Source organism: Furipterus horrens, unplaced genomic scaffold (assembly GCF_987537825.1).
Source record: "Furipterus horrens unplaced genomic scaffold, mFurHor1.1.pri manual_scaffold_5, whole genome shotgun sequence".
Taxonomy (NCBI): Eukaryota; Metazoa; Chordata; class Mammalia; order Chiroptera; family Furipteridae; genus Furipterus; species Furipterus horrens.
In genome coordinates, this window is record NW_028327175.1 from 139,420,040 (window position 1) to 139,444,005 (window position 23,966).

The 23,966-nt window shown below is 39.8% G+C and overlaps 1 protein-coding gene across 4 annotated transcripts in view; it reads left to right on the top strand.

Annotated features, from left to right (window-relative positions):
• CPEB3 (cytoplasmic polyadenylation element binding protein 3) overlaps positions 1–23,966 on the top strand; it is a 155,976-nt gene that overhangs the window by 110,496 nt on the left and 21,514 nt on the right. For 3 of the 4 annotated variants that reach the window (XM_090277972.1, XM_090277970.1, XM_090277971.1), the window contains 2 exons: positions 8,895–9,009; positions 18,872–19,053. In XM_090277972.1, the coding sequence (XP_090134098.1) occupies positions 8,895–9,009; positions 18,872–19,053 (297 nt within the window). Of the gene's footprint in view, positions 1–8,894; positions 9,010–18,871; positions 19,054–23,966 lie in introns of those variants that run through there. The other variant, XM_090277973.1, reaches the window with a different exon arrangement.

Here is a 23,966-nt window from a genome sequence, read left to right on the forward strand (position 1 = left end):
CCCGTGTACTAACTGGTATGTAGTTGACAAAATAGCCAGTCCGTCCACTGAGGGGCCATATTCAGTGGTTTCCAAAGAAGGTTCTGAAGAACACTTGTTCCATCATACATTGGTCCCTTGAAATGAATATCAACAGAAAGGTTTGCTCATAATAATAACAGGTGTCATTTATTGAGCACTTACTTTGTGTATTTTTTTTTTATCTAGTTTCTCCTTTAATTAAAGGTTCATATCCAAAAACATTTGGGAAACTTTGATATATAATAGTTCTGACAAGTCTTATAGTAAATAAACTTGTGTAATATTGTTTAATCTATAGCATATTATGTACCTGTGTTGGAATTATACTTGTGAAGATTTCAAATATTCCATGAAGCTCATACAAAGAATAGGCTTTTTACTAGGAAAAACTTTGATAACTTGAACTCATATGTGTACATTTCCTTTAAGAGTTTTAGTGGTCAGCATACCAGTAACAACATCCATGTCCTAGTACCACGGAGCTGAAAATACACATTTATTTAGACATTGGACACAATTGTATGGCTGCAGAGCATGATTGCCTGAGGCTGGGAACCTGGGAATTAAAACAGCTGGATATAGTGCTAAATCATTTTCTTGAGCTTTTCTAGCTGCTAGGTTTGTTAGATTTAAGAAGAGACTATTGGTTACTTCTTTAATGCATTGAAAATGGGCAGAATAAATTTGGAAAGAAGAGAGAGGTTAATGACACAAGTACAAATGCATTTTGACTTCCCCAGGAGACTGTCAGCAAGCGTGACTGGTGGCCAGCAGCCTGGAGGACAAGGAGCCTTGCAGGCACGTGACATCATTGGAAGGGAAAAGGTGTACAGCATATAGACTTTGGGTCAGATAAACAAGGGTTTCAGCCCTGAGTTGACTTTACTCTTATGATCCTTAATTTCCTTACATCTAAAGTAGGTATAAATTTTACAGCATAACTGTTGTAGGAAGTTTAAGTGTAACAGTATATGTACAATGCCTAGCACAGTGGTGCAGTGTAGGTGCTCAAAAGTTCCAGTTCCTTCTTTCTTTCAAAAGGGACACATCTACCATGCTTATACTTTCTACGTGTTGTGATCACATCAGCAGTAATGATGAGCAATAGGTAATTCTGATCAGTGAGAGGGTCACCTGGTTCCATCAGAAATTGGCACTGATTAGGTCCAAGTCCTGGGGCCCCACTGATGACCAGATATACTGTATTTCCATGTCCCTGGAAGGTAGCTTTCAGTTTAGTGAGGGGAATGACCTGGGAGATAGAAAGGCAGCTGCTGGACATCTTGAAGCACTAGTGTTTGCACCTCAGGAAAACCTTTGTTAATTCACCAGATCACTGATGAACACAGAGCACTCACCAAGAGTTGGGCATTGTGCTGGGCAATTGGGACGCATGCAGAGATAAAGTCTCCACCTTAGAGGATCCTAGAGTCGAATGGAGGGAAATAGGTGAATAGTAAGTGAAGTAAGGAGTCATAGGTGCTATGGTAGAAGTATGTTAGGGAGTAGTTGGGTTGGAGAGGCAGAGGCAGGAGCTCAAAGGCAAAGTAGTCAATGTTCCTGAAAGAGTCAGGAGAGCCTTTAGAGGGAAGGGATTCCCTTGAATCTTCCAGCTATAAGTACAGTTATTAATCATAGCATTTAATGAATAATGGATTTATTAAGCCAAACATAAAGGAAAGATATGCATAGCCATTTTGGGGATACAGTTCATGCATGCTCTATTTTTGTACTGGGTGCCCTTATGAAGCAGCATATGGAGTGCTGTTTGAATTGTTCAGCAGTAACTGAAGGTCCTAGAAGGGGCTGTAAGTCCACGGTTTCCATGCATCAGGAAGGTTGTGCAGCCTGGTGCAGATGATGGGGGCTTTCTTTTTGTTCTTGGACTGTTTCTGATCCTGGTGGTGGACCTGGAGCATTCTGGGGGAGCATAAAGGAATTCCCCAGGGTTACTTTTGGCTCCATGTCTAGGAAGAATCCTGGCTTTGACGAGATTCCATGGGGCCTGTGATCTATAGTCATGTACGACGTAATGACACTTTGGTCAATGATGGACCGCATATACAACAGCAATCCATAAGATAATCATGGAGCTAAACGTTCTTATCACCTAGTGATGTTGTAGCTGTTGTAACGTAATAGCACAACGTATTGCTCACATGTTTATGGGGATGCTGGTGTAAACAAACTACTGTGCTGCCAGTCATATGAAAATAAAGCACATACAATTACAATATAGGCTATACCATCTAGATTTGTGTAAGTGCACTCTCTGGTGTTCACACAATGACGAAATCTCCTAACTACACATTTCTCAGAACATATCCCTGTTGTCAAGCAATGCATGACTGTACTTTTATCTAAGGGATGGGAGGAATAGTCTCAATGTGAGACTTACAGCTTTTTGCTTTACGGCCTGATGGAGTTCTGACTGGAGGCCCCAGAGCTGCCTAGGGTGTGTAAGTCTTACCAAGACCAATGACTGAGCAGCTCTTAGGTTCTCTTCGGGCTGCGTTCCCCAGAAGACACAGGGGAGGCAGCTCCTTCTCCTCTCCATTGATTGGAGGGCAGCACTTGAGAATAACAGACAGCATCTAAACTCCCAGAAACTGGCTGACCTTTTTGTAAGGGAGCTATGTGGTAAAAATTAGGTTGAAATGAAATACCAAATATGCATGCACTTTGAAGAGTCTAAACCACAGTTATTGCTGTTGTGGCTGTTAGTTTTAGTGGTTAATAATAATAAAGCAACCCCCTATACCATGGAAGAGAGGAAGATGCCTCACAAACCACAAACTAGTTTATTTGTGATAGTGTGGGGCACTCCAGTCATTCTGTGAGGTCTGTGGGGCTTAAAATAGAATTGCTGACAACTGGAGTGGGTCTGAGTTCATTGCCACCACAGCTGAGCTGTTGCAGCTGCATGTCAGCGAGCCTAGGTTTAGCTGACTCATCCTGGCTGTCAGAAGAGCCAGGATGCTGTGGCTTGTTGGGGAGAGCAGTCCTGAGAGTTCTGCAGTATTGTTTTCTGATTCATGTAGATTGAAAGGATTGTAGGATTAGGGAAAGAAAAATGGAGACTTTTTCCTTGAGAGCCTGAGTAGGAGTTTGAAGGGTATTGGAAAGAGGAAATTGGGGGTTGGGGGCTATCTTAGCCATGTGCTTTATGGGAAACAAAAAATGACAGCGAGGTTGTTTTTTGTCACGTAGTTTCCTGATCCAGCCACCATATTGCACTGTGGACTGAACAGTTTCGTTGCTTTTGGGGGCGGCTTTGAGATGAACAGATGGAAAGGAAGGCAATATGCAGTAGGGCATTAATGTGGCTGATGTTTGTAATCTAAGGAGATGACCAGACAAGGATGGATTATAGGGTGTAACATTCAAAATGGGCTCAAGATAATAGGAGATGAATATCTAAACCCTAAGTAGTGGTCCATAGCAGTGCTATTTACAATAGCCAAGTGCTGGAAACAGCCTAAGTGCCCATCAGTAGATGAATGGATTAAAAAACTGTGGTGCATTTACACAATGGAATATTACGCAGCAGATGGAAAGAAGGAACTCCTACCTTTTGCGACAGCATGGATAGAACTGGATAGTATTATGCCAAGTGTAGTAAGCCAGGTAGCGAAAGACAAATACCATATGATCTCACCTAATACAGGAGCCTAATGAACAAAACAAGCAAAATAGAATTAGAGGTGTGGAAACAAGGAACAGACTGACAGTGGCCAGAGCAGGGGGGTCGGGGGGTGGGGTGGGAGGTAGAATGGTAAGGGTCTAGTCAAAGAACTAGTATAAATGACCAATTGACATGGACACCAGGGTGGGGATTGACTGTGGGAGTGGAGCGGCGTGTGTAGGGTAGGGGAGAGCAACTGGGGGAAAATGAGACAACTGTAAATGAACAGCAATAAAAAGAAGAATTTTAAAAAATATATGAAATAAACAAACAAATAAAAAACTAAATAGTGGTCCAAGCTGTGAGAATCCTGGAGAGGTTTAGTGAAGTTCAGAAACTTGAAGCCTTAAGCTTTATGTTAAAAACTATTTTACTGAAACTGTTTTTTCATATCCTGTTATTTAAGATACAATAAAATGCATTTTATATTTAGTTTTAACATAGAGACTTTTGAAATCTTCAATGAAATTTCCTTTTTAGGAAATGATATTACAGTCTTCTTTCAAAATAAATGACCCATATAGTATTTCTTAATTTTTTTCTCTAGCACCTGGCCTAATCTTACCCCTATTAATAATGACTATTGGTTTTAACTAGGACAAAACTTAAGTTTCTATATAGAACTATAATTAGATATTTTATCCTTTATTGATAGCAAAATAGTCAAACTGTTTTATTAACATCTCTTTTGTGTAATTGACTTAGAAATTTTTCAGTTCTTTGAACCGCTATCTAGTATTTAAATTTACTATACTCTTAACCATTTAATGTTAATTTCTACAGAAGCAAGCCTTTCAGGGCAATAGCAGGATATAAGTGAGGAAAAGTCCTGGATTGGAGTGAAGTTTAAACAACATTTTGTTCAGTTAGTTCAAAGTATGGTTATTAATAGGTGTTATGCAAAAGATAGGTTCCATAGAGGCCATTTTTGAAATGGTGGGTTAAAAAACATTTGAACAGATTTCTTTCCTGTAGAACTTCTTAGTGCCTTTAGTTAATATGCACCAATAGATGCTATGAAACTCCAAAAAGGAAGAGATAGTTTATACATTTTTTTAAACACTGCTTGTCTGAAAGAATAACCCTAGGGACCTGCACTTCACAGAATACATTTTGAGAAAACTTGAAAAGGAAATTAGTGTGTTTAGTACTAACTGTTGGTATTATCAATGTTATATTCTTTTAGATTTATTGAAATCTGTTAAAGTCACTGTATGGTATAAATTTACACAGCCAAGTTTATGTCTGGTTTTTTACTTTTCCCTTAAAGAGATTTTGCTTTTAGAAAGAGATAAGCAGTTATATAAAGCAGGATGTTAATTTGGGAGATAAGAATATAGAAGACAAATAATTCAGCCAGAAGTAGTTTTCATGGTCCTCAACAGAGCTTTGGTGGGAATACATTCTTTAAAAAGAAATAAAGAAAAGCCATTTCGTGTTTTCTCTCAGGAGTGCTTATGGAACACAGCGTTCCACTGGGAGCCATGTAGTAACCAAACCTTTCTAACCAGAGACCATAGACGGGGGCCCATGGGGTAGAGTGGCCTGCATGCAGGCAGTTTCGGTTAGCCTGTACTGGAACTTGAACATTTGAATTAGTTCCCAACATTTTACAATCTTGAAGTTTTGCTTAAAAATCTAGCTACTCCTGAAAAATGGGAAACCCTGGCAGTGCATTCGCCAATTATAACTACTTGGTGGAGATGGAAAGTGTCTGCTTCCTTTAGAAGGAGTGATTTATCCAGTGTGTTACTGCCTGCCTACTATTGTCCTGGTGGCTTTGCACATTTATGCTACCTGTCTGGCCCACAGACATTTGATTTTGTGTAACCCCTGCTGTAAGGGCATGGCTGAAGAGCAGGTGGGTGGTGCATCTTCTTAGAGTCACCTTTATAAGCAAATGTAATCAGGTTTCTCCAGGAAGGAGAATTAGTTTTGGAATCTTCACCATTTCTGGTGACATCTCTGTATTTGTCCTCTGAATGTTGAGGCTTTTCCTACCCAGAGTATATAGAGCCTACAATAGCCTGTTTGACAACATACTGGAAGAGTTGTTACACACACACACACACACACACACACACACCACACACACCCACACACACACACACACACACACACACCACACACACACACACACACACAGTGATCCCTGTATATGTAAAATCTGTACTGCCGGGATAAATTTATATTGAATTGAGACAGCGCTAGCAGGATAGCTCAGTTGGTTAGAGGATTGTCCCAATACGCCCAGGTTCAATCCCCAGTCAGGACACATACAAAAAAAAAAAAAAAAAAAAATCAACCAATGAATGCGTAAGTGGAACAACAAAATGATATCTCCCTCCCTCCCTCTCTCTCTCTCTCTCTCATTCAAGTCAATTAAAAAATTATTGTTGAATTAGGACAGAGTCCTAATTTCAATCTATCTCAAAACTAATTATTAAATAAACAAAAATATTCAAAAATTTGTTCTTTTATTTATATTCTACCCCTTTCTGCAAAATATTTGAATCAGCTTATAAAGCATGGTATTTAAAAAGTAGCAAAACATATGTGTGTGAGGAAAATATATTAAAGGACCAGAAAATGTATTCAAAGAATAAGTCAGAAAGCTAAAACACGCCTGTCAGGCCCTGAGGATAAACCTTGGAAAGATGGAGAACATGTCTTGTGTGAGAATGAGCTTATATTTCAGAGAGATGCCAAAATGTGGATGGAACGTCTCAGTGTAGACAGGACTACATTACTTTTTGCTTAGTGTGTAGAGTATTCTGAAGTTGGCCTATGTGGACATTTCTCTGATTCTGCAGTGGTGCAGGCTCTGGGAAGCTATTTTCTAGTGGCAGCTGGGAAATGTGTGTTTTATGAATAGGGTTAATCATTACTGTCTCCTGAGGCCTCTTCCTGTATTTTTCCCTAATCTGTAATGCCAAGAATAGGGTGATGGAATGGCTTGTGTGTGATGTAATGAAGTGAGTGTGGGAGGGGTTGGGGCAGTAATGAAAGCTCTCATCAGGGAGGTTTGAGATCTGCAGAGTTCTTTGAACAGCTGTAACTTACAGCTATTATAGAAGACTGCATTTTCTGTCATTCTGATTAAATGAAACCAGAACAGTATGGATACTACACAGGAGTTGTTTTCATTTGTGAAGCAAAGTGATCCAGGACCAAACTCAATTACCATAAAGTGATTGGAATTACCAGGTCTTGAAGCTGCCTTAACTATTTTATTAAGGATAAGACTGAAAAAAAGAGAGGGCTCTGTGTAGAAAAAGATACATCCTTTTTTTATTGGTGACATTAGAATTGTTGTTATTACAGTGTCCAGAAATTGTTTTTATTTTATTTTATTTTATTTTATTTTATTTTAGAGAGAGAGCAAGAGCGAGAGAGAGATTGATTTGTTGTTCTACTTGATTCACTTACTGGTTGCTTCCTGTATGTGCCCCAGCCAGAGATTGAACTTGCAACCTTGGGTTCTCAGGACAACACTCTAAACAACTGAGCTACCTGACCAGGGCCAGAAATTGTGTGTTTGATTAAAAATTCATAATGGATGCTCATGAAGGCATTTTTGGCTTTGTTTTTATTTTTAATTTATTTTTTAATTACAATTGACGTACTATATTTAATATTAATTTCAGGTGTACAACATAGTGATTAGACATTTATATACCTTATGAACTAATCCCCCCTGAATGAAGTAATTTAAAAATGATGTTTTATGGTATTAGTGAATCTGCCTTTGTGGTAAATGTCAAGAGAGTGATACTTCAGTCAAACAAACCAAATTTTACAAGGAAAGAACTGGATCATTTTTCCCCCTATGCGGTATAGGAGGAGCCAATGCCTGAATGTTTACAGAATTGCAAACAGGTCCCAGTTTTCAGGACCTAGGAAAAAAATGGAGATTTTTATGTCTCCTGGCTAGCTAGCGAAGGCAACAGTGTCATAAAAGGCAAAAAGTTAGGTGGGGGTGAATTTTGTGGCAATCATAAGGAACGTGTAGACTGTTTATGAGCAATGCCAGTTTTAGAGTTGATTCAAAGTGTTTTGAACATGTAACTGGCAGATTTACTACCTTTCAGGTGGGAGTACTCCTAGATACAAGCCAAGCCACATAAGAAATTTTCTCATGTGTTTCCTTGCATTGACTGTTGACAGTTGAGCAATAGGGGAAATGAAGAATTTTGTTGATATTAAGGAAATGGAAATTCAGCTGCTTTGTTTCCTATCCTAAACTGTGAGGGAAAAGGAGAGGCATGTTCCTCAAGGACAGACACCAGTTTCAGTTTCTCTGCTTCTGCCCACTTCCTAGAACACACGTGGCTGATTGGTTCTCAGGCGGTGCTAAAACTTGCCTTTCAGTATGGGAGGGTATTTTTGTGGTTTTGTTTTGTTTTGTTTTGTTTTGTTTTAAGCTCTTCTTTGATAATTCAATGATGGATTGAAAGGAATGTACTTTTAAGGTTCAGATTCTGATGAAATACCTTATTTTTTATCGTATGATAAAACAGTAAATTGTGGGCAGGAAGTCAGATTCCCAGTTGACTGAGATACAACAAATACACTTTAATTTCTAGGCTTGCCTTTATTTAACCAGACTTGTTTAGAAAAATCAGGTAAATCAAAAGTAGATAACTCAGTGTGTGTCACTCTTTGATATTGCTGGTAATTCCATGCTAACTCTATGAGTGTAATCTATGTTAAATCATATTGCTGAAAGACGAATGCTTTAATTTTAGGGGGTGATAAGAATTTAAAAGCCAAACAGAGATAATTTTTAGAACATATTTTGAATGTTCCTGTTCCTTTCCTTTAGATGAGCTCTTAAAAAGTTAGATGCTCTGCCGCGACAGGTTATAAACAGTCTGTCATGTGCTAAAATGGGTCTGATTCAAAACCCAGAATCTGTCTCTAAAAGGCTGTTTTCTTTCAACCACAGGTGGTTTCTGAAGGTCTCACGGTGTATGTCTCAGGTGTTGAGTATAATACCTATAAGTAGATTTCCCAAGAGTTCTATTGAAAGGCACTTAATGCAGATTACATTAAGTAATAACTGGATTTTTATTTGGGTTGTGTATGTTGTAAAATGCACAAATCAGTGGGTTTGTCTCTAGTCACCATATTCTCATTTGGGGTTGATGGAAATGAAGTAAGGACCAAGTAAACAACTTTTTTTCAGGTGCAAATTCGACCATGGAACCTAAGTGACAGTGACTTTGTAATGGATGGTTCTCAGCCTTTGGACCCCAGAAAAACTATCTTTGTTGGGGGAGTTCCACGACCCCTTCGAGCTGGTGAGTGGAAATAGTAACACCGCAACAACAAAACCAACAATAGCAAAACTCCCAATGCATTTATTTAGTTTTTAATATTTTCTAGGTTTCTGGTCAATGATACAGTCTCCAAAAAAAAGAAGGCTGTCATGTCAGTTTCACTGAGCTGACTCTTTCAAAATTAAATGTTTTCTCCCAAAATGCTTTCTTTTCTGATGGTGCAAGAGTGAGTTTCATTAAAATGTTATTTTGAAAGAATGAGTTCTATTTAGTGCTTTCCTATACAACCACGTTTTTAAAAAATAATAACAATACATTTGGCAGTGTACATTCTTATGCCAGTTAGCATTGTTATGTATGACAGAAAAAGAGGTCACCCCCTCCGAATCTGCCCAGTGCAGCTGTGTGCCCCTCTGAGATGAGCCAAAACCACTGCTGGAAGGTGTGTCACTGGGAATCAAACTGAACTCTTTCCAAGTGAAACAGGCTCCTAATTTTTCTTAGGCAGTTTGAAAAATGAGTTACGTATGCAATCATCATTAGGATGACTTTTGAAAAAGTTTTCCTGTTTTGTTTTAAGTTCCTTTTCAATAATGAAATAATTCTTCCTCTGGGATTGGGCAGAATCATAAAGGACTGGAGCATTTAAAGTGACACTGAGCTGATGGCATCAATATTTAAATCCAAAAACAAATCTAAGCAGTTGTGGATCAGTGTTATTGTCAGTGGAATATAATAAAATTATTTTAGGAACTCAGGTTTTAAAGTGCTTAAAACAGTTTTTATATTTTTAAAATAAGATGAAAAGGTAAGGTTACTGTTACCACTGTAGTTGTAAAAGTATAACATTATCCCTGTTATTTGTAAGCAGATAGACTTAATTCTACCTAAAAATTAAAAGAACAGACAGAGATTATTAAAATCAAGTTGTGAAAACAATTTTAAAATGTAAGATGTGCCCTGGCTGGTGTGTCTCAGTGGATTGAGTGCCAGCCTGTGAACCGAAAGGTGGCCGGTTTGATTCCCAGGCGGGGCACATGCCTGGGGTGCTGGCCAGGTCCCCAGTTGGGGGTGTATCTCTTGCACATCTATGTTTCTCTCCCTCTCTTTCTCCCTCCCTTTCCCTGTCTCTGAAAATAAATAAATAAAATCTTTTAAAAATGTAAAATCTACCTACAGCTATTTGGCTCCATAACTTTGATGAATTCTTAGTGCTAAATATCCCTCAGCATTTTTATCATATTTATTTAAATCTCAATTTCAATCTACTCCTAAAAGATAACTTTAGGCCTGTATAAAGATATATTCATTATTTCATTTTGAAGAATTTTAAAACATATTAATTATTACTGTGAAGTTTATAATTTTGTGGTATTTCAGAAGGTCAGATTTCTTTGGGTCTTATTCTCATTTTAATGGAAAACTATGTCAAAAGAATGAAAGCAAAGCAGAGATTCCCCACAAGCCCTTCCATGATCTCCTGTCAGAGAATAAAGTCCAGGAAGAGCTGACTCAAACGTGAATAGCATTATTAGAGGAGGGTAAATGCAGCTCTTTGTTTCTGAACTGGTTGTGCTTTTGAAAAACTGTAGGTGGGGCGTTGTGGAATATTCCTCACTTTTCTAACTGGTGTTATACTTAGGAGTAGAGTGGGAGAAAAATCCCCTTTGCTGACTTTTAACAATACATGTATTCTACAAAAATGGGCATTCATTGCTAGTATTCTAGCTATTATTTTTTGCAACTGCAAGCACAAATTAGTTTTAATATTCTAACTCCTCTCCTTTTTCCTAGATGGGAATCTGGAAAAAAAATTCTGAAAGAAAAAGTCCCACGGTTACAAAAATTAATAGAACTTGCTTTAGCATTTTATATCTATTTTTAAATCACAAACGCAGTAGTTTATAAACTAAATTTCGTTTTTATTATTCACCCTTTAGTTTTACTGATTTAATGATCTGAAAGGCTAGGTAAAGGCCTCTATTTTATTTTTTCTTTATAAATCCTATGAAGATCCATTTTTCATACTTTTCTAAGATCACAGGACAGGAAACCCAAGATGCTAAATTATATTCTTTCTTTAACAGTCTGTGTCTACAAGATGCTGCAAATCAAGCAAGAATTATATTAAGTTTTCTCATCGGAAATGGGATTTTGTATTTCTTACCTAGATGATATACCTTTTATAAGTCTCTAGCTTATTTTTTTATACCTAAGCTAAAATTTTCATGTTAAGGTTTTGTTTTTTGCTGTTACATGGCTAGTAACCTACAGTCACTTTGTCTGATGGAAATGTTCCTTTACGCCACCACCTCCCATAATTGTAGCTGGCTTCTAGATGGCTAAATAATCTATATTAGCATCTTAGAATGTTACTATCTACCCAAGACTTCCATATTGGATGCCATGTAATCTAAACAAAAAGAGTTAACATCTGCAGCTTTTATCCATGTGCATAGAATTTGGTTCTTTGGAACACACTGAGCTTTGTGGACTTATGTGTGCCTTGGAATAGAAGGCTATTTTTAAAGGAATTCATTGTGACTTCACTAGACTTTTCTTAAGTTGAATACAGTGCAGTTCATTTGAACAATAACATTTATTGAGCATCCACTGTATTACTGGCACTGAGCAAGTGCATGTCGTGCCAAAATGAACAAACATCTCACTGTCATGTTAAACTGATCATCATCTGTAGAAAGTCACAGATTTCAGAACAGAAGAAAACAAGAAATGTATTAATAGAATGCTAACTCAATTAATTGGATGCTAAATTTATACTCTTAATGTTTCTCAAATTTGGTTCTTAAATACTTCCAGGCATTTAAAAAAAATTATTTCCAGAGGGTGTTGTGGTTATGGAATTCTGAAAAGTCTTAAAACTATTTCAGGAACTGTATGCAGGGTGATCCTGGACAAGATATGGGGGGCAGTTCTCAACAGGTGGAATTTTAGGAGTCCACATTGATTTTCACCTTATCCTGGGCCAAAAATGGTTTTTTAACATGGAATAGTGGCTAAAATATTATCACTCATGAATTATTCCTTTGGATATTGTGAGGCTATTTATCTTAGATATCTCCCCTTTTAAGACATGACTACTATTACTAATAAATAGTATAAATATAGTCCTTACCCCACCAAACAGAAATATACAAACACTTCTAAAGAAATAAGGCAACCTGTTTTAAGCGGTATTATCCTGAGTTTAGGTTGTTCCTTCTGGTCCTTTTACAAGGCTTCCTTATTAAAATTCAGATTGAAAAAAAAAAATCGCAGGCCTAGATGAATGAACCTGAAAATGGGAAACTATCAATGGAAAAGTCTAGATGAGTTTACCCAAGGCTAGATTGCCTGGTTGTTGGTTTCTCTAGGTTAAATAATACACATTCCTACTGTCTCCTATCCCTCCTGTCCATCGCTCCCATCAGTGAGAGTGGCAAGCCAAGGGCAGCTTGCCTGAAGTCTCCTGGTGTTTCTCAGGTCCTGTTCTCCTACTCCCCACCTCTTCTCACTCCTGAGCCAGGGACAGCTGTAGGTAGACTCACCATGCCACCGTGTGGCTAAAATTTACATCATTTCTCAGAGAGTCAGTACAGGGGAAGGGGTGGTCTATCTGGTTCTCTACCTAGAAGGACAATAACATGTTTCACTCTTCATTCAAGTAACGTAAGCAATATGTCTTCCTGGATCTCAGTATAGAAATAGCCTAGTTGCATATCCTTATGGCATTAGGATCTCTCTAGAATGTATCTCTTTGCTCTGAGAGGACATAAGTGCCAGGCTTGGGGATTAGGAGGGAGGATATCACAAGAAAGTAGAGAATGAAGCATCTGGTCCCAGTACCCTACCCCAGTTAATAAACATGAATGTCCTTTGACTTAAGGACCTGATTTGAGTACTGCCTCAGTGGTCAACCTTGGACCCCTCCACTTTCAACTTTGATCAGGTTTGAAAAACCCTCCGTTGTCCTCTGATTAGAGGCATGTGAGCAGTCCTTCCACTTCATAACAGCCTCTTGCCAGTTTATCAGTCTAGGTCCTGCAGAACAGGTCCCTCTTGAGAGATTACACATCTGAGTCCCTGGAGCCTGCCTACCATTTGCTCGTCATCTTTTGGCCTCTTCTCCTGACTATTGCTCTGATAATTCTTTCCTGTCCTTTTCTCCCCTACTAATATCCTGTGGTGAACCCTAAAATTTCCTTCTCTGCCTTTCTTTCCCTCCAACTGTTGTGAGGATGGCTTTTCTGTGGAGGAAATAATAACCTTTGAAGTAAATATTCAGTGATATATGGCATATATCTAGAGAACATACATCCTGAATTTTTCTAAGAGCATTTATTTCAGAGATTCTGTGCAGGCATTCTGGTAGTTCGCATGTATTAGGAATCACATCCTGATTTGTGACTCAGGAAATAAAAGTATTGTAACTTTATTCTTTTGTTATTGTTGTTGTTCTATGAACTTGAAGCAGGCAGAAGTCATCTTATATCAAGTTTCTCAGTAGTAGAAGCTTTTTCTTTCACCCAGTCCCAAGTTCAGTACGAACTGTCCCAGATAAACTCCGGATTTGGCATACTGACTTGATTAACTGCATTGCCCTTCGGGTTAAGGATTTTCTAATGTTAGTATGTGTTTGTGTTCTCTCTCCCCCAGAGCTGATGTCAGACTTTGCCATATCAGTGGCAGGTTGAGTAACTTTAGCATAAAGCCAAAGTAAGACTGGGATGAATTGGTGCTTATGGAGCAGAAACCAGGCCAAGTTAATGTTAGGCAAAGATTTATGAGTAGAGGGAACATAACCCCTGGACAAAAACTAAACATTTGAGCACCATTCGATGCTGAGCAGTGTGTTCTGGACTCTCTTATATGTTTAACCCACATGAAGACCTGTGAAGTGGTAGAATTCATTTTAGAAGTGAGGAAGCAGAGTCCAACGCCACAATAAGCGAAAAGGTCAAGATTCAAACTCAGACCTCCAGACATCAAGTTTGGGACTCTTTCTCAAGCTGAGACCTGAGGTGTTGTCTCTGTAACAGTAGTAACAGTGGGTACCAGTTTGATTTAATCAAATTGAACACTATCTCTCTGCCTTAGTTGGCTGTTGATACCATTTATTTGAAAATACCCTTAACTTCCCAATGCCTGTCACAGAGTGGAGGCTTATGAGCACATTTCCCCCATTTAAGATGTCTGAGCTGCCCTTGTGAACCAACATGGCAACTGTAAACCTAGAAAGTCCACCTTCAAGTTGAATCTTCTTTCAGAAGTCCAGACCTCTTCCTCCTCCTCCTCAGGTGCTTATGCCTCTTTTCTGTCTGCTTTGTTTTTATTTCCAAAGAGAAGAAATGTTGCTTCTAGATTCACAGTTTAGAATCTGGAGAGATGAATGTGTTGATATTTCCCTTGGGAATCCTCATTCCTGTTCTACTCCATTTGGTTCTCACAGTATCTCAGACTTAAACATTACCTTATGGTTGGCTTTGAAATCTAATTAAACGATAGGAACAAAACCCTGGAGTTGGGTAGGATGAGGGAGTCATCGTGATTTTCTCTGCTGAATTGAAGTCCCTTTCTGATCTCTGTGAAGATTCCAGAGCAAATCCAAGGAACAATAATTGGGGTTCAGAGGCCTAGTCCCCACAACCCAGAGGAATTCATGGGGATGCTATATGCTACCCACAATGCAATATTCTTGTTTTCCTCTTCAGTGTGTGGCATGGTGAAGCTCATCACCAGAGCCAGGGAATGAGTTAAACTTATAGTAGTGTTGGTGTTACTGAGGAACAGGTGTTTATGACGTCACTTGAGTTGTGTTAGGAGCACAGAGGTTATCCAAAGTGCAGAATGCCCTTGGATATAGCTATCAGACCTAATAATTTCCCACCCCTGGTGTGTCCAGACAGACCCTGTGAACACTGTCTGGATAGGAAGGAAAAAATAAAAATTGGTTTGGAGCCTCCTGGCTTGACTTTTCATGGACTCTGTCTATGCTTGCTTTCACCTCCATTTGTCTGAGTTCCAGCACTCAGCCACAGGCCCTGCTCCAGTAGACTCATCGTTCTCAGGTTAAATGTTAAGAATGTGATTCTAGGAGCTACACTGTCTTTGCCCTCTACAGAGGGTGGTTTAGAATGAGGATTCACTGTCACAGGCTTAGTACGTGGTTTGACTACATTTTCCAGAGAAGATACATTTCTGGTCAAGGGCTCACATTTCATGAGCAGGTTGAGATCACAAGATATAGATAAATCCATGAAGGTTTTAGCTGATTTTTGCCACATCCTTACTGCCTTTCTTCTACTTTTCTCTCCTCCTCCTAAGTAGTCAAAATGGTAGCTCGCTTCTTGGCTCAGCTTGCCCCCATCAGAGTAAGGGAATTTATACTATATGGGACTTTCCTATATTAACTGATGGTATTCACTACAAAGAAACCTTTAAAACCTATTATCTAAAAGTAGTTGTATATTCTGACATATGTAGGTGAATTTGTTTCTTCTGTATTAAAAAAATTGTTTCAGATTGAAATTTTATAGGACCTGAGGAAGGCTTCCTTTGTGTTTGTTGCACATCTGCCTAGTGAGTGAATTCATTTTCCCCCTAAAGCTGTAATTACCCGGTGGTTACTTTTCTCAATAATGTCATTTAAGTCCTAAAGAGAAGCTGTTTGAAACTTGAGTGTCATCCCTCTGGTGTGAGTGAGTTTAGCCTGCAGGAAGTGTGCTTTTAGTGAAGGCTTTCTGATGGAGCTGAGGAGCAAATGCCAACAGCAGTTCTCTGACCATCATTTACCTTTCCTCAAGGGTGATCATGATATTAGACCTTTGTAATAAAAATAGAGATTAGGGTAGAGAGATGGGAAATCTTCATATTGTTCACCCCAAAAGCTCTTTCTTTAGTCACCTTGGTTGTTTCTAGCTTCTCAACAAATTGCCCTTCACTTACGTGAAATTTCATTGGCTCAAATGTCTGCAGACATTTTAGTGGCCAAGAAAATGTCGTCGGCAGCCGTCCGTCTCGAGAGACGATGGTGTAGCTTCTTAAGAGTCTATCTGCACCGCCGAGAATGGCTGTGCAGTCCGACTCGGGAGTGACACGGTATCTGTCTCCTCCCGTGTTGAATCGACATCTTGCGATGACGCTGGAGTGTCCTCTCCAGTGGAGCTGAAGCTACAGAGCCTGGGCAGGGTGATATGGAGAGTCTGCTGTTGCCCATGCAGCAGACCCCCCATCTCTTCGCAGCTGAAGGATCCAAGGGAAAGACGGAGTCAATACAGCTTGGCTTCAGGTGCGCCGCAGGAGTTGCCGGTGTTGACTACAACGTCAAACCGCCTTAGGGACTCCGCCTCCGGATTTTCTGTCGGGGTTTACTCCCTTAGCCTTTCCCCTGAAGAGGTATGCCGCAAGGCAGCGGAGGTTTTTTGGAGTCAGAGTTTTCCTTCTCTGATGTGCCCTGACTGGAAGATCGAACCAGCGACACTTAGCTCGCAGGCCGACGCTCAATCCACTGAGCCAAACCAGCCAGGGGACAAGAAAATGACTGTATATAATAAGCTTATAAGTGGAAATGATTTATTCATAATTATTTTTCATAAAAGCATAAGTGAATGAGGGTTTCTGCTTCCTATCAGAAGTTCTTAACCACCAGCAAAGTAAGTCATGACCTAATCTTTGGCATGTGAAGGTGATTTTCCGGCAGCTAGATTTATGAAGTAATGAATGTTCATGCCTATGGAAGCCTCCATCTCTGGTACCCGAGGGCACCCAAGATTCCTTTGGCGACCACTAGGCTATAAAAGAACCTGTGGTTACAGTAACTCTCCTCACCAGCTAGGGCTGCAGGCTTACAGCCAGTAGACCTTCTTTCTAAATCAGACACTTTCTTGAGTTCTTCCTAAGAGTGGAAGGCAAGAGCCATTCAGTCCCTTGCCAGCATTCTTCTCCATTCACCAAGCTGAGGGCATGTTTATTCTCTTATTCCATTCCAGAGGAAGCCAGCTCTTTGGAAAATTAATGTTTAACTTCCAGGCACAGAGGTTACTTATTTTACTAAGCCCATTTGACCAGTAAGAGAAATTCACTAACGACTACAGTAAATTAATTCTGCCTTCAGTTTCTTGGTGTCTGTAACTGGAATAACATTGGCCAGGTGAGGAGGTCCTCAAGCCATCAGAAGTTGTTGGGATGAAGTATAAGGATGCACTGAACTTGGACATTCAGGGTATGTGCACCATCACTGCTGCATTGTTTGAATGCGTGTGCTTCCTGGGTCCTGCCCCAAGACTGCTTTCAGGATCTGTTTGAGTGCCAATCAGCAGTGGTTCTTCGGCTGATATAACTCAGTAATTCTGATCATAATGGGGTAATTGGGATGGCTTTCTCCTGTTCTGTCTTTAATAACACATATTTTTAGGCTTACTGATTCCTAGCTTCTTTCCTCACCTTCTGAAAATTACCTGCTGGTTTCAGGTCATTCTTCCTATTAAAAATAGGCACTTAGAATAAGTCACCAATATTAGGCAGTCTGGTATGGAGAGAAATTTTGCAGTGAAGTAAAAAGACGGCCTTTCTGTCATGGCAACTTAGCTTTTCTTACTGCCTCAAAGCTCCCTATTACAGGCACCCAACAGTACTTGACTTTCCTTCTGCTTGTAAAAATTGGATGGGTCCTTATACTATTCAGCCTTTGTATCTGCTGCACATCCCTTCCTCTGCCCCGCCAGGCCGTGCTGCTGTCCTTCTCCCCAGACCCGTGGGGCTCTCCTCCATGAGGGTCTTTTCCCACTGGCTGTGGCCCAGGTCAGCGTCTGTCTTCCTTGTCCTCTCCTTTCCAAATACCTTACGTAGGCATTTGAGGGAAGTAGGTGCTTGGGTCATTCCCCAGGGTTAGGGCTAAATCTTTTGGTCTTAAACCATGTGAATGGCCTGAAAGGAATGGTCTTACCTGGAGGAGGTGACATCCAGTACCAAGTAAACAATTACCTTCAAGAAATTTGGATCCAGGTAAGTAACCGCTATATTTCTCTCCATGGTACCTTTATGATGAGGATAATTTTAGAATATCAGACCTTCAGAATGAACCAATTTCCAAATGCTTTCTGTTCAAAAAGTATTTTATAAACATACCAATATAAATTTATATTTAGAAGAAATGTGACAAGGACTGCAGACCAGACCTCTGGATTTATAGTAGGTGCAGGATGGGTATGTTTTTACTGCCTTTATAGCAGCTTAATGTCTCCTGGCACATTGTAAGTGCTCAATATAAGTTCATTGCTGCTGTTATTACTAGTATTACTTAGAATTTAATGTGGGAGGTTAGCGTGGAGATCTCTCAGTTGGGATGAAATATATATTTAAAGTTCCTTTTTTTTTTTAAATTATAGAGATTTACTTTAAGGCCGCAACGTATTACTTCTAGCTAAAATGATGAGTTAATTCTTTCTATAGCTTAGCCTTACCCATAACAGTGTAACTTTAGTAATTGCTTTCAGTCTCAGAGGTCAGTAAGTAGGGATGTTTCTTGTTAGCTTGTTACGGCACGTGAAATGCTTTGCCTGCCCAGGGCCCACTCCAGTAGACTAAGCAGTTAGAAATTAGAACAAGAAGATTACTGATAGATCATTTCTTTATACTGTTGCTCAAGTTCTGATTATGTAAGTTTGTGTGTGTATGTAAATTCTTACTTTTTTTATTTTGTTTTTAAATATCCTATGAGGAGCTCCCCTACTTGAGTTGTAAGACTGATGTGGATACTCTCATGATACTTACCATGGATTTTCCTTTTCTTAATTACACTGCATGATCCTTAAATAGTTCTTCCTTCTCCCAGTCAAAAGTGCCTTCTAAACATTTATACAGAATTGTGTTTATTTTCTTGCAGTTGAACTGGCAATGATCATGGACCGTCTGTATGGTGGCGTCTGCTATGCTGGCATTGATACGGACCCTGAGCTGAAGTACCCGAAAGGTGCTGGCCGCGTGGCGTTCTCCAATCAGCAGAGTTATATTGCAGCCATCAGCGCTCGCTTTGTGCAGCTCCAACACAATGACATTGACAAACGGGTAAGCAATTGCTCAGGGCATAAATGCTATGGGCAAGAAATGAAGTTTATTTTCTGGGCACCTGGGAAGAAAAGCACCTTGTGCTCATAAGTGAGCAGCTCTACCTTACATGGCATTAGTCCACAAGTCCCACCTGGGCTGCCTGAAAAAGAGAGCACCCTTGGTATTCAAGGTGTTAATGAACCCTCTGCTGCACTCATCCCTAGGGTGATGTTACACTTATGAAAATAACCCAGCCGAATTTAGCATAGCAAACCAGTGCTGTTCAAAAGATGATGCCAACAATGCATTAACGAAGGTTGAGAGCTGGTGACCTATTTGATCCATGTGGTGCTCTTAAAACAAACAAACTTAGCCCAGGCTCAGTTGCTCAGTTGGTTGGAGTGTCATCCCACTATGCCAGGGTTATGGGTTCGATCCCCTGTCAGGGCACGTATAAGAATCAACCAGTGAATGCATGAATAAGTAGAATGATAAATTAATGTCTCTCCCGCTCTCTCTCTCTTTCTCTCTCTCTCAAACTCAATTAAAAAAAAAAATTCAAAACAAACTTGGACTAACATTTAATGTTAATGTTCAAGAGTATACATAAAATGTTCAAGTTCTGGTTTCTCTTTAAAGTGGCAAGATCACACACGGTAGCAGTCACTGGAATCAAATAGCTATTCTTCCCTCCAGTTCCCTGTAGTTCTACTGCTCATACTGTATATATGTACACATGCCTGCCTCTTTGCCCATTGACATTAGCTGCCTGGCCACTAGAGGCATTCACATTTTCTACTTCTGATCTAAAGAGGGAACCTGAAGTAGATTTGTAGGGAGTTGCTATGCTCAGTTGGTTTTGCAAACAGGCATAGGTTTAAGTCCCTTAAATCTCAGCTCTGCTACTATTTGGAAGCTTGGGGGAATGCAAGGTAGTAGGCATCTGGGGCCTGTGTTGATAGAGTAAAAGAACAAGGAGAAGAGAGAGCATCAAGTCTTGAACACCTCACTATGCAGTTGTACAGTAGCTGTTAATGCTTCCAGCCAAGGATGTTCTTGGGGGATACGCTGGACTGGGTAAATAAAGTAGTAAATATGTTTTCTTAAGGAAATTTCAGCTATACTCTCTATAGTCAATTTTGACTAATTTTGTGTAGCAGACTTAAGTTTCTTAGGGGGTAAAAATTTCAGTTGGTGATGGATTTTTATATTCAGCAAGATTATTCTTTTGTCAAGACAGCTATCTGATCAAAAATTATAAAAGCCAGTGCTTAAAAAAATCTATTTGCTGTACCACTGGGCTCCTTAAAAGTAATACTGGTGGTTTCTTTTTTACTTCAGATGAACAAAATAATTCTATTTCAGAATTTTGAAATACTTTTTGAATTAATGGTCAAGATTAGACTCCATTCCTAGTCTTCAAGCACCCACCGCACCCTGAGCTGCCCCTTTTGTAACAGCAGTCTTCCTACAGACTGCACACTCCACGAGGACAGGCGTGGTGTCTGTCCCGTTCCCTGTCCGTTCGCAGTGCATAGATAAAGAGGTGTTTTATAAACTTTTGTTAAATTGACAAATGGTGCCACTTGAAGGGTTCTCTTAACTATTACTGCCACGGCTGGTGGACTTTTGTGCTGGTACACTTTTGAGTCTGAAACACCAGAGTCTATTACATTTAGACTACTATTGCAGCTATGGTGGTAAACTTAACCTGAAGAGTCCTCGGCTCTCGTCTGTATGAAAATAGCTTTCTCTGTTCCCCTCTGAAACCACAGCAAGGGACTGTACAGGAGATAGGTCCTATATTCTCCTTGTTCCCGTCCGAACAATCCCCTGGCTTGTCCCTTAGTAGAGGGAAGTTCACTTGCCCCAGGGACTGGGGTAATCTTTGAGCCTCTTTAACAATCACAGTAAATTCAGATACTGTTTGTTTGCTGCCTGCCCCTCTGCTCATCCTTGCTGTGTGCCGGCCCTCAGTGTTTCTTCCCGCAAGACTTAAAACAAGGTAAAAAGGAGACAAGTGGCTTTGCTTCTGTTAGCGTGACCATAGGCCATGCTATGAAACGTGTTTGGAACATTAAACTTATCAGGACTCAGGAAAGCCATTGATGTTTCTACCCCCTACACTTGGGTTAACCATACCTTCCGTATTTTCCTTGAGAAACATTTAGGGTGGCAACCAGTTACAGTGGAAAGCATATGGAGTTTGGAGCTAGAACACACCCCAATATTTTTAAACCTCTGCTGCACCAGTCTCTGGTGACCCCAAGCAAGTCACTTAATGTCAGCAGCCTTGGGTCTTTATCTGGAACTCCCTCCTGAGGATGGTCTGAAGTTAAATGGGATGTGAGGGAGGAACAGCCAGAGCTGTATGGCAGTTAGGTAGATGTTTAACTAGCACTTGCTGTTAACAGTATTCATCTTGCACTTAATACTGATGTCATTGATATTACATAGCTTGAATTTTGTTGGTTGCTGTGCTAGCAATATAGTGAAAAGGTACACTGGTTCGTGAAAAGAGCACTGGGCCGGGGTCAGATTGCTGGGTCTAGAGCTGATTTTGTTCCCTTGGGGCCCTGTGACTTTGGACAGGTCACTTAAATTCTGAGCTTCCGTGTATGATGAGGGCAGTCATAAAGCCTGTGCATCTCACAAGATTGTTGAGAATCCCAGGAGAGATAGTAAGCAAGAAAGCAGCATATACACATAACACACTGTACAGATGTGCAGTGGAACTGTTGTTGTGGTCACAAGAATGCCGCCTCCATCCACGTGGAGTCAAAGGGGACTTGTCCGTTCCTTCAGCGCCCTGGGATGAGAGCCATCTAAGTGGGAGAATGGGAACCTGTGCAGGGTGGGAGTCCCTGGCTCCCCCGCTTCGTCTGCATGCTGTGTCTCTGCACTGACCCATGTGGAGCCTGTCCTGTTATGAGAGATGAAAGCCTGCTTCCATCTTGAGTTGGGCTCCTCTTTCAAAACTGTTCTTCTGTGAATGTTATGCTTCCTTCCCCCAAATGGTTATTCTGTCCTCTTCTTAACTTCTTTTTGCTTTGAACGTAGCCAACACTTCCCTGTTTTGCTGTCTCTGCCAGTTCAAGCATCTGCTAACTGCACTCTTCCTAGATGCTTTTTAAGGTTCATTCCTAGTATTATTTTTATTTCTCTTTCTTAAGCTTAAATTTGAACTTTGCAGACGTCTCCCATTATATACAGGGTGGAACAACAGTAGTTTAGAGTTCTAATACAAATAAATAATACAGTAATTAATAAGTAATACATGAATAAACTCTGTGTTTCACATACTTACAACTGTAAATCTACTTTTTTGTCTTTCATGTTAGCTACTGATACCTAATATCTGATATGTAGTGGACACACATTATTATTTATTTTGGGATGAATGAACAAGTTCTTGAATGAATGCTAATTGAGAAGTAGCTCAAAGGGAAGGCCCTTCTATACCAACCTTTGGCAAGTCACCAGAGGGCACTTTTCACAGCGTTCCTTTCCTGCTTAGTTAGCACTCAGGTGAGTAATGAAGAAATTTAGGTGTTGCTGTTTAACATATCAGAACATGTTCTTTGACCCTTACTGTACATGAAAGCCAGGCTTAACCATAGGCATGACCTGATTCAACTCCCTTTATTTTGCAACAGGGAAAAATTCAGGAGAGATTTAGAGACTCTCAAGACACCTGTCAATTAAGGGCAGAGCAGCCTCTGCTCTTGGGACTCCCTTCCTGAATTTTCCTGTTTATTCAGGGTCTAATGTTTATTCAAACCCACTTATTCCATGAGGTCTTTTTCCCACAGACCTGGGTTAAGAACCCCCTGAGTTAGATTACAGGGCCCTAAGTGAGCTTTATATGTTTCAGTATTTCACATACTTCTTAGGAAGTAAACATATTCTGCACAGAACAGGGCACATCTGGGCTTTGTTATCAGGAGTTTCTAGTATGTCTGTAGGTGATTTTGAACATTAACAAAATGAGTTTGAAATTTTCTTCTGCTCTTTTTGTAGTTGTTTTTGCTTTTTGATTTTGATTTTTGTGCTGTCTTCACATAAAACCTTTTCTCAAGTCAATGTGAGCCAATACAACTCCACTGGATAGATATATAACCTTTGGTGATAATGTTTTTATATATATATATACCTATATATAACATTAATGAAAATGTTTAGCATATTTTTATGTGATAATGACCCTTGTTACAGAACATTATTATAAATAACCCAAGGGGTGGGATGACTAAATTAGCAAATATGCAAATGCAATTTATGCCTCAGTTTTTACTTCCAAGGAAAAATTAACATCTTGAAAAAATCCTTTAAGGCTTACATTATGCACATCTTATGGCGATTATTCATCAGTTACCTATCAATTGGTAATATGTTCCCATGTTGACACTAGCAAGAGTGTATAATACCCAGTACAGTGGTTCTCAGCGTTTCTTCTGCCTTGGTATACATGAGGCATGTGATACACTCTCATGAATGAGAGAGGCTCCCTATAACACTTATGGGGTATGCCCATAAGTACCTAGGGAGGGTTATATCTACATCCACTCCTATCCTCACCATCTGGAAAACCATGGCTAAAGTGAGAAAGTGTTTCCTGGCTTGGGAATTGGGAGATCTAAGCCAGCCCCCTAGCTCTTCTCCCAGTCATGGTGTGACCTTGAGCAAGTTTCTTAACCTCTAGGGGCTTGATTGTATGGTCTCATAGTAGGAAGAAACCAGCCTAACTGTGTCATGGTTTATTGCACAGATAAACAATGATAGATGAGTAAGTGCTTCGGAAAGTTATTAGGCTGGACAGATGTTGATTTGTATTATTGTGGAGCCTGGTCTATTTAAATTGTGCTGTTGTCCAACCCTATGACCAAGCATATGACCAAGGCTAATTATTGACTTTTTTTTTTTGAAAGTGC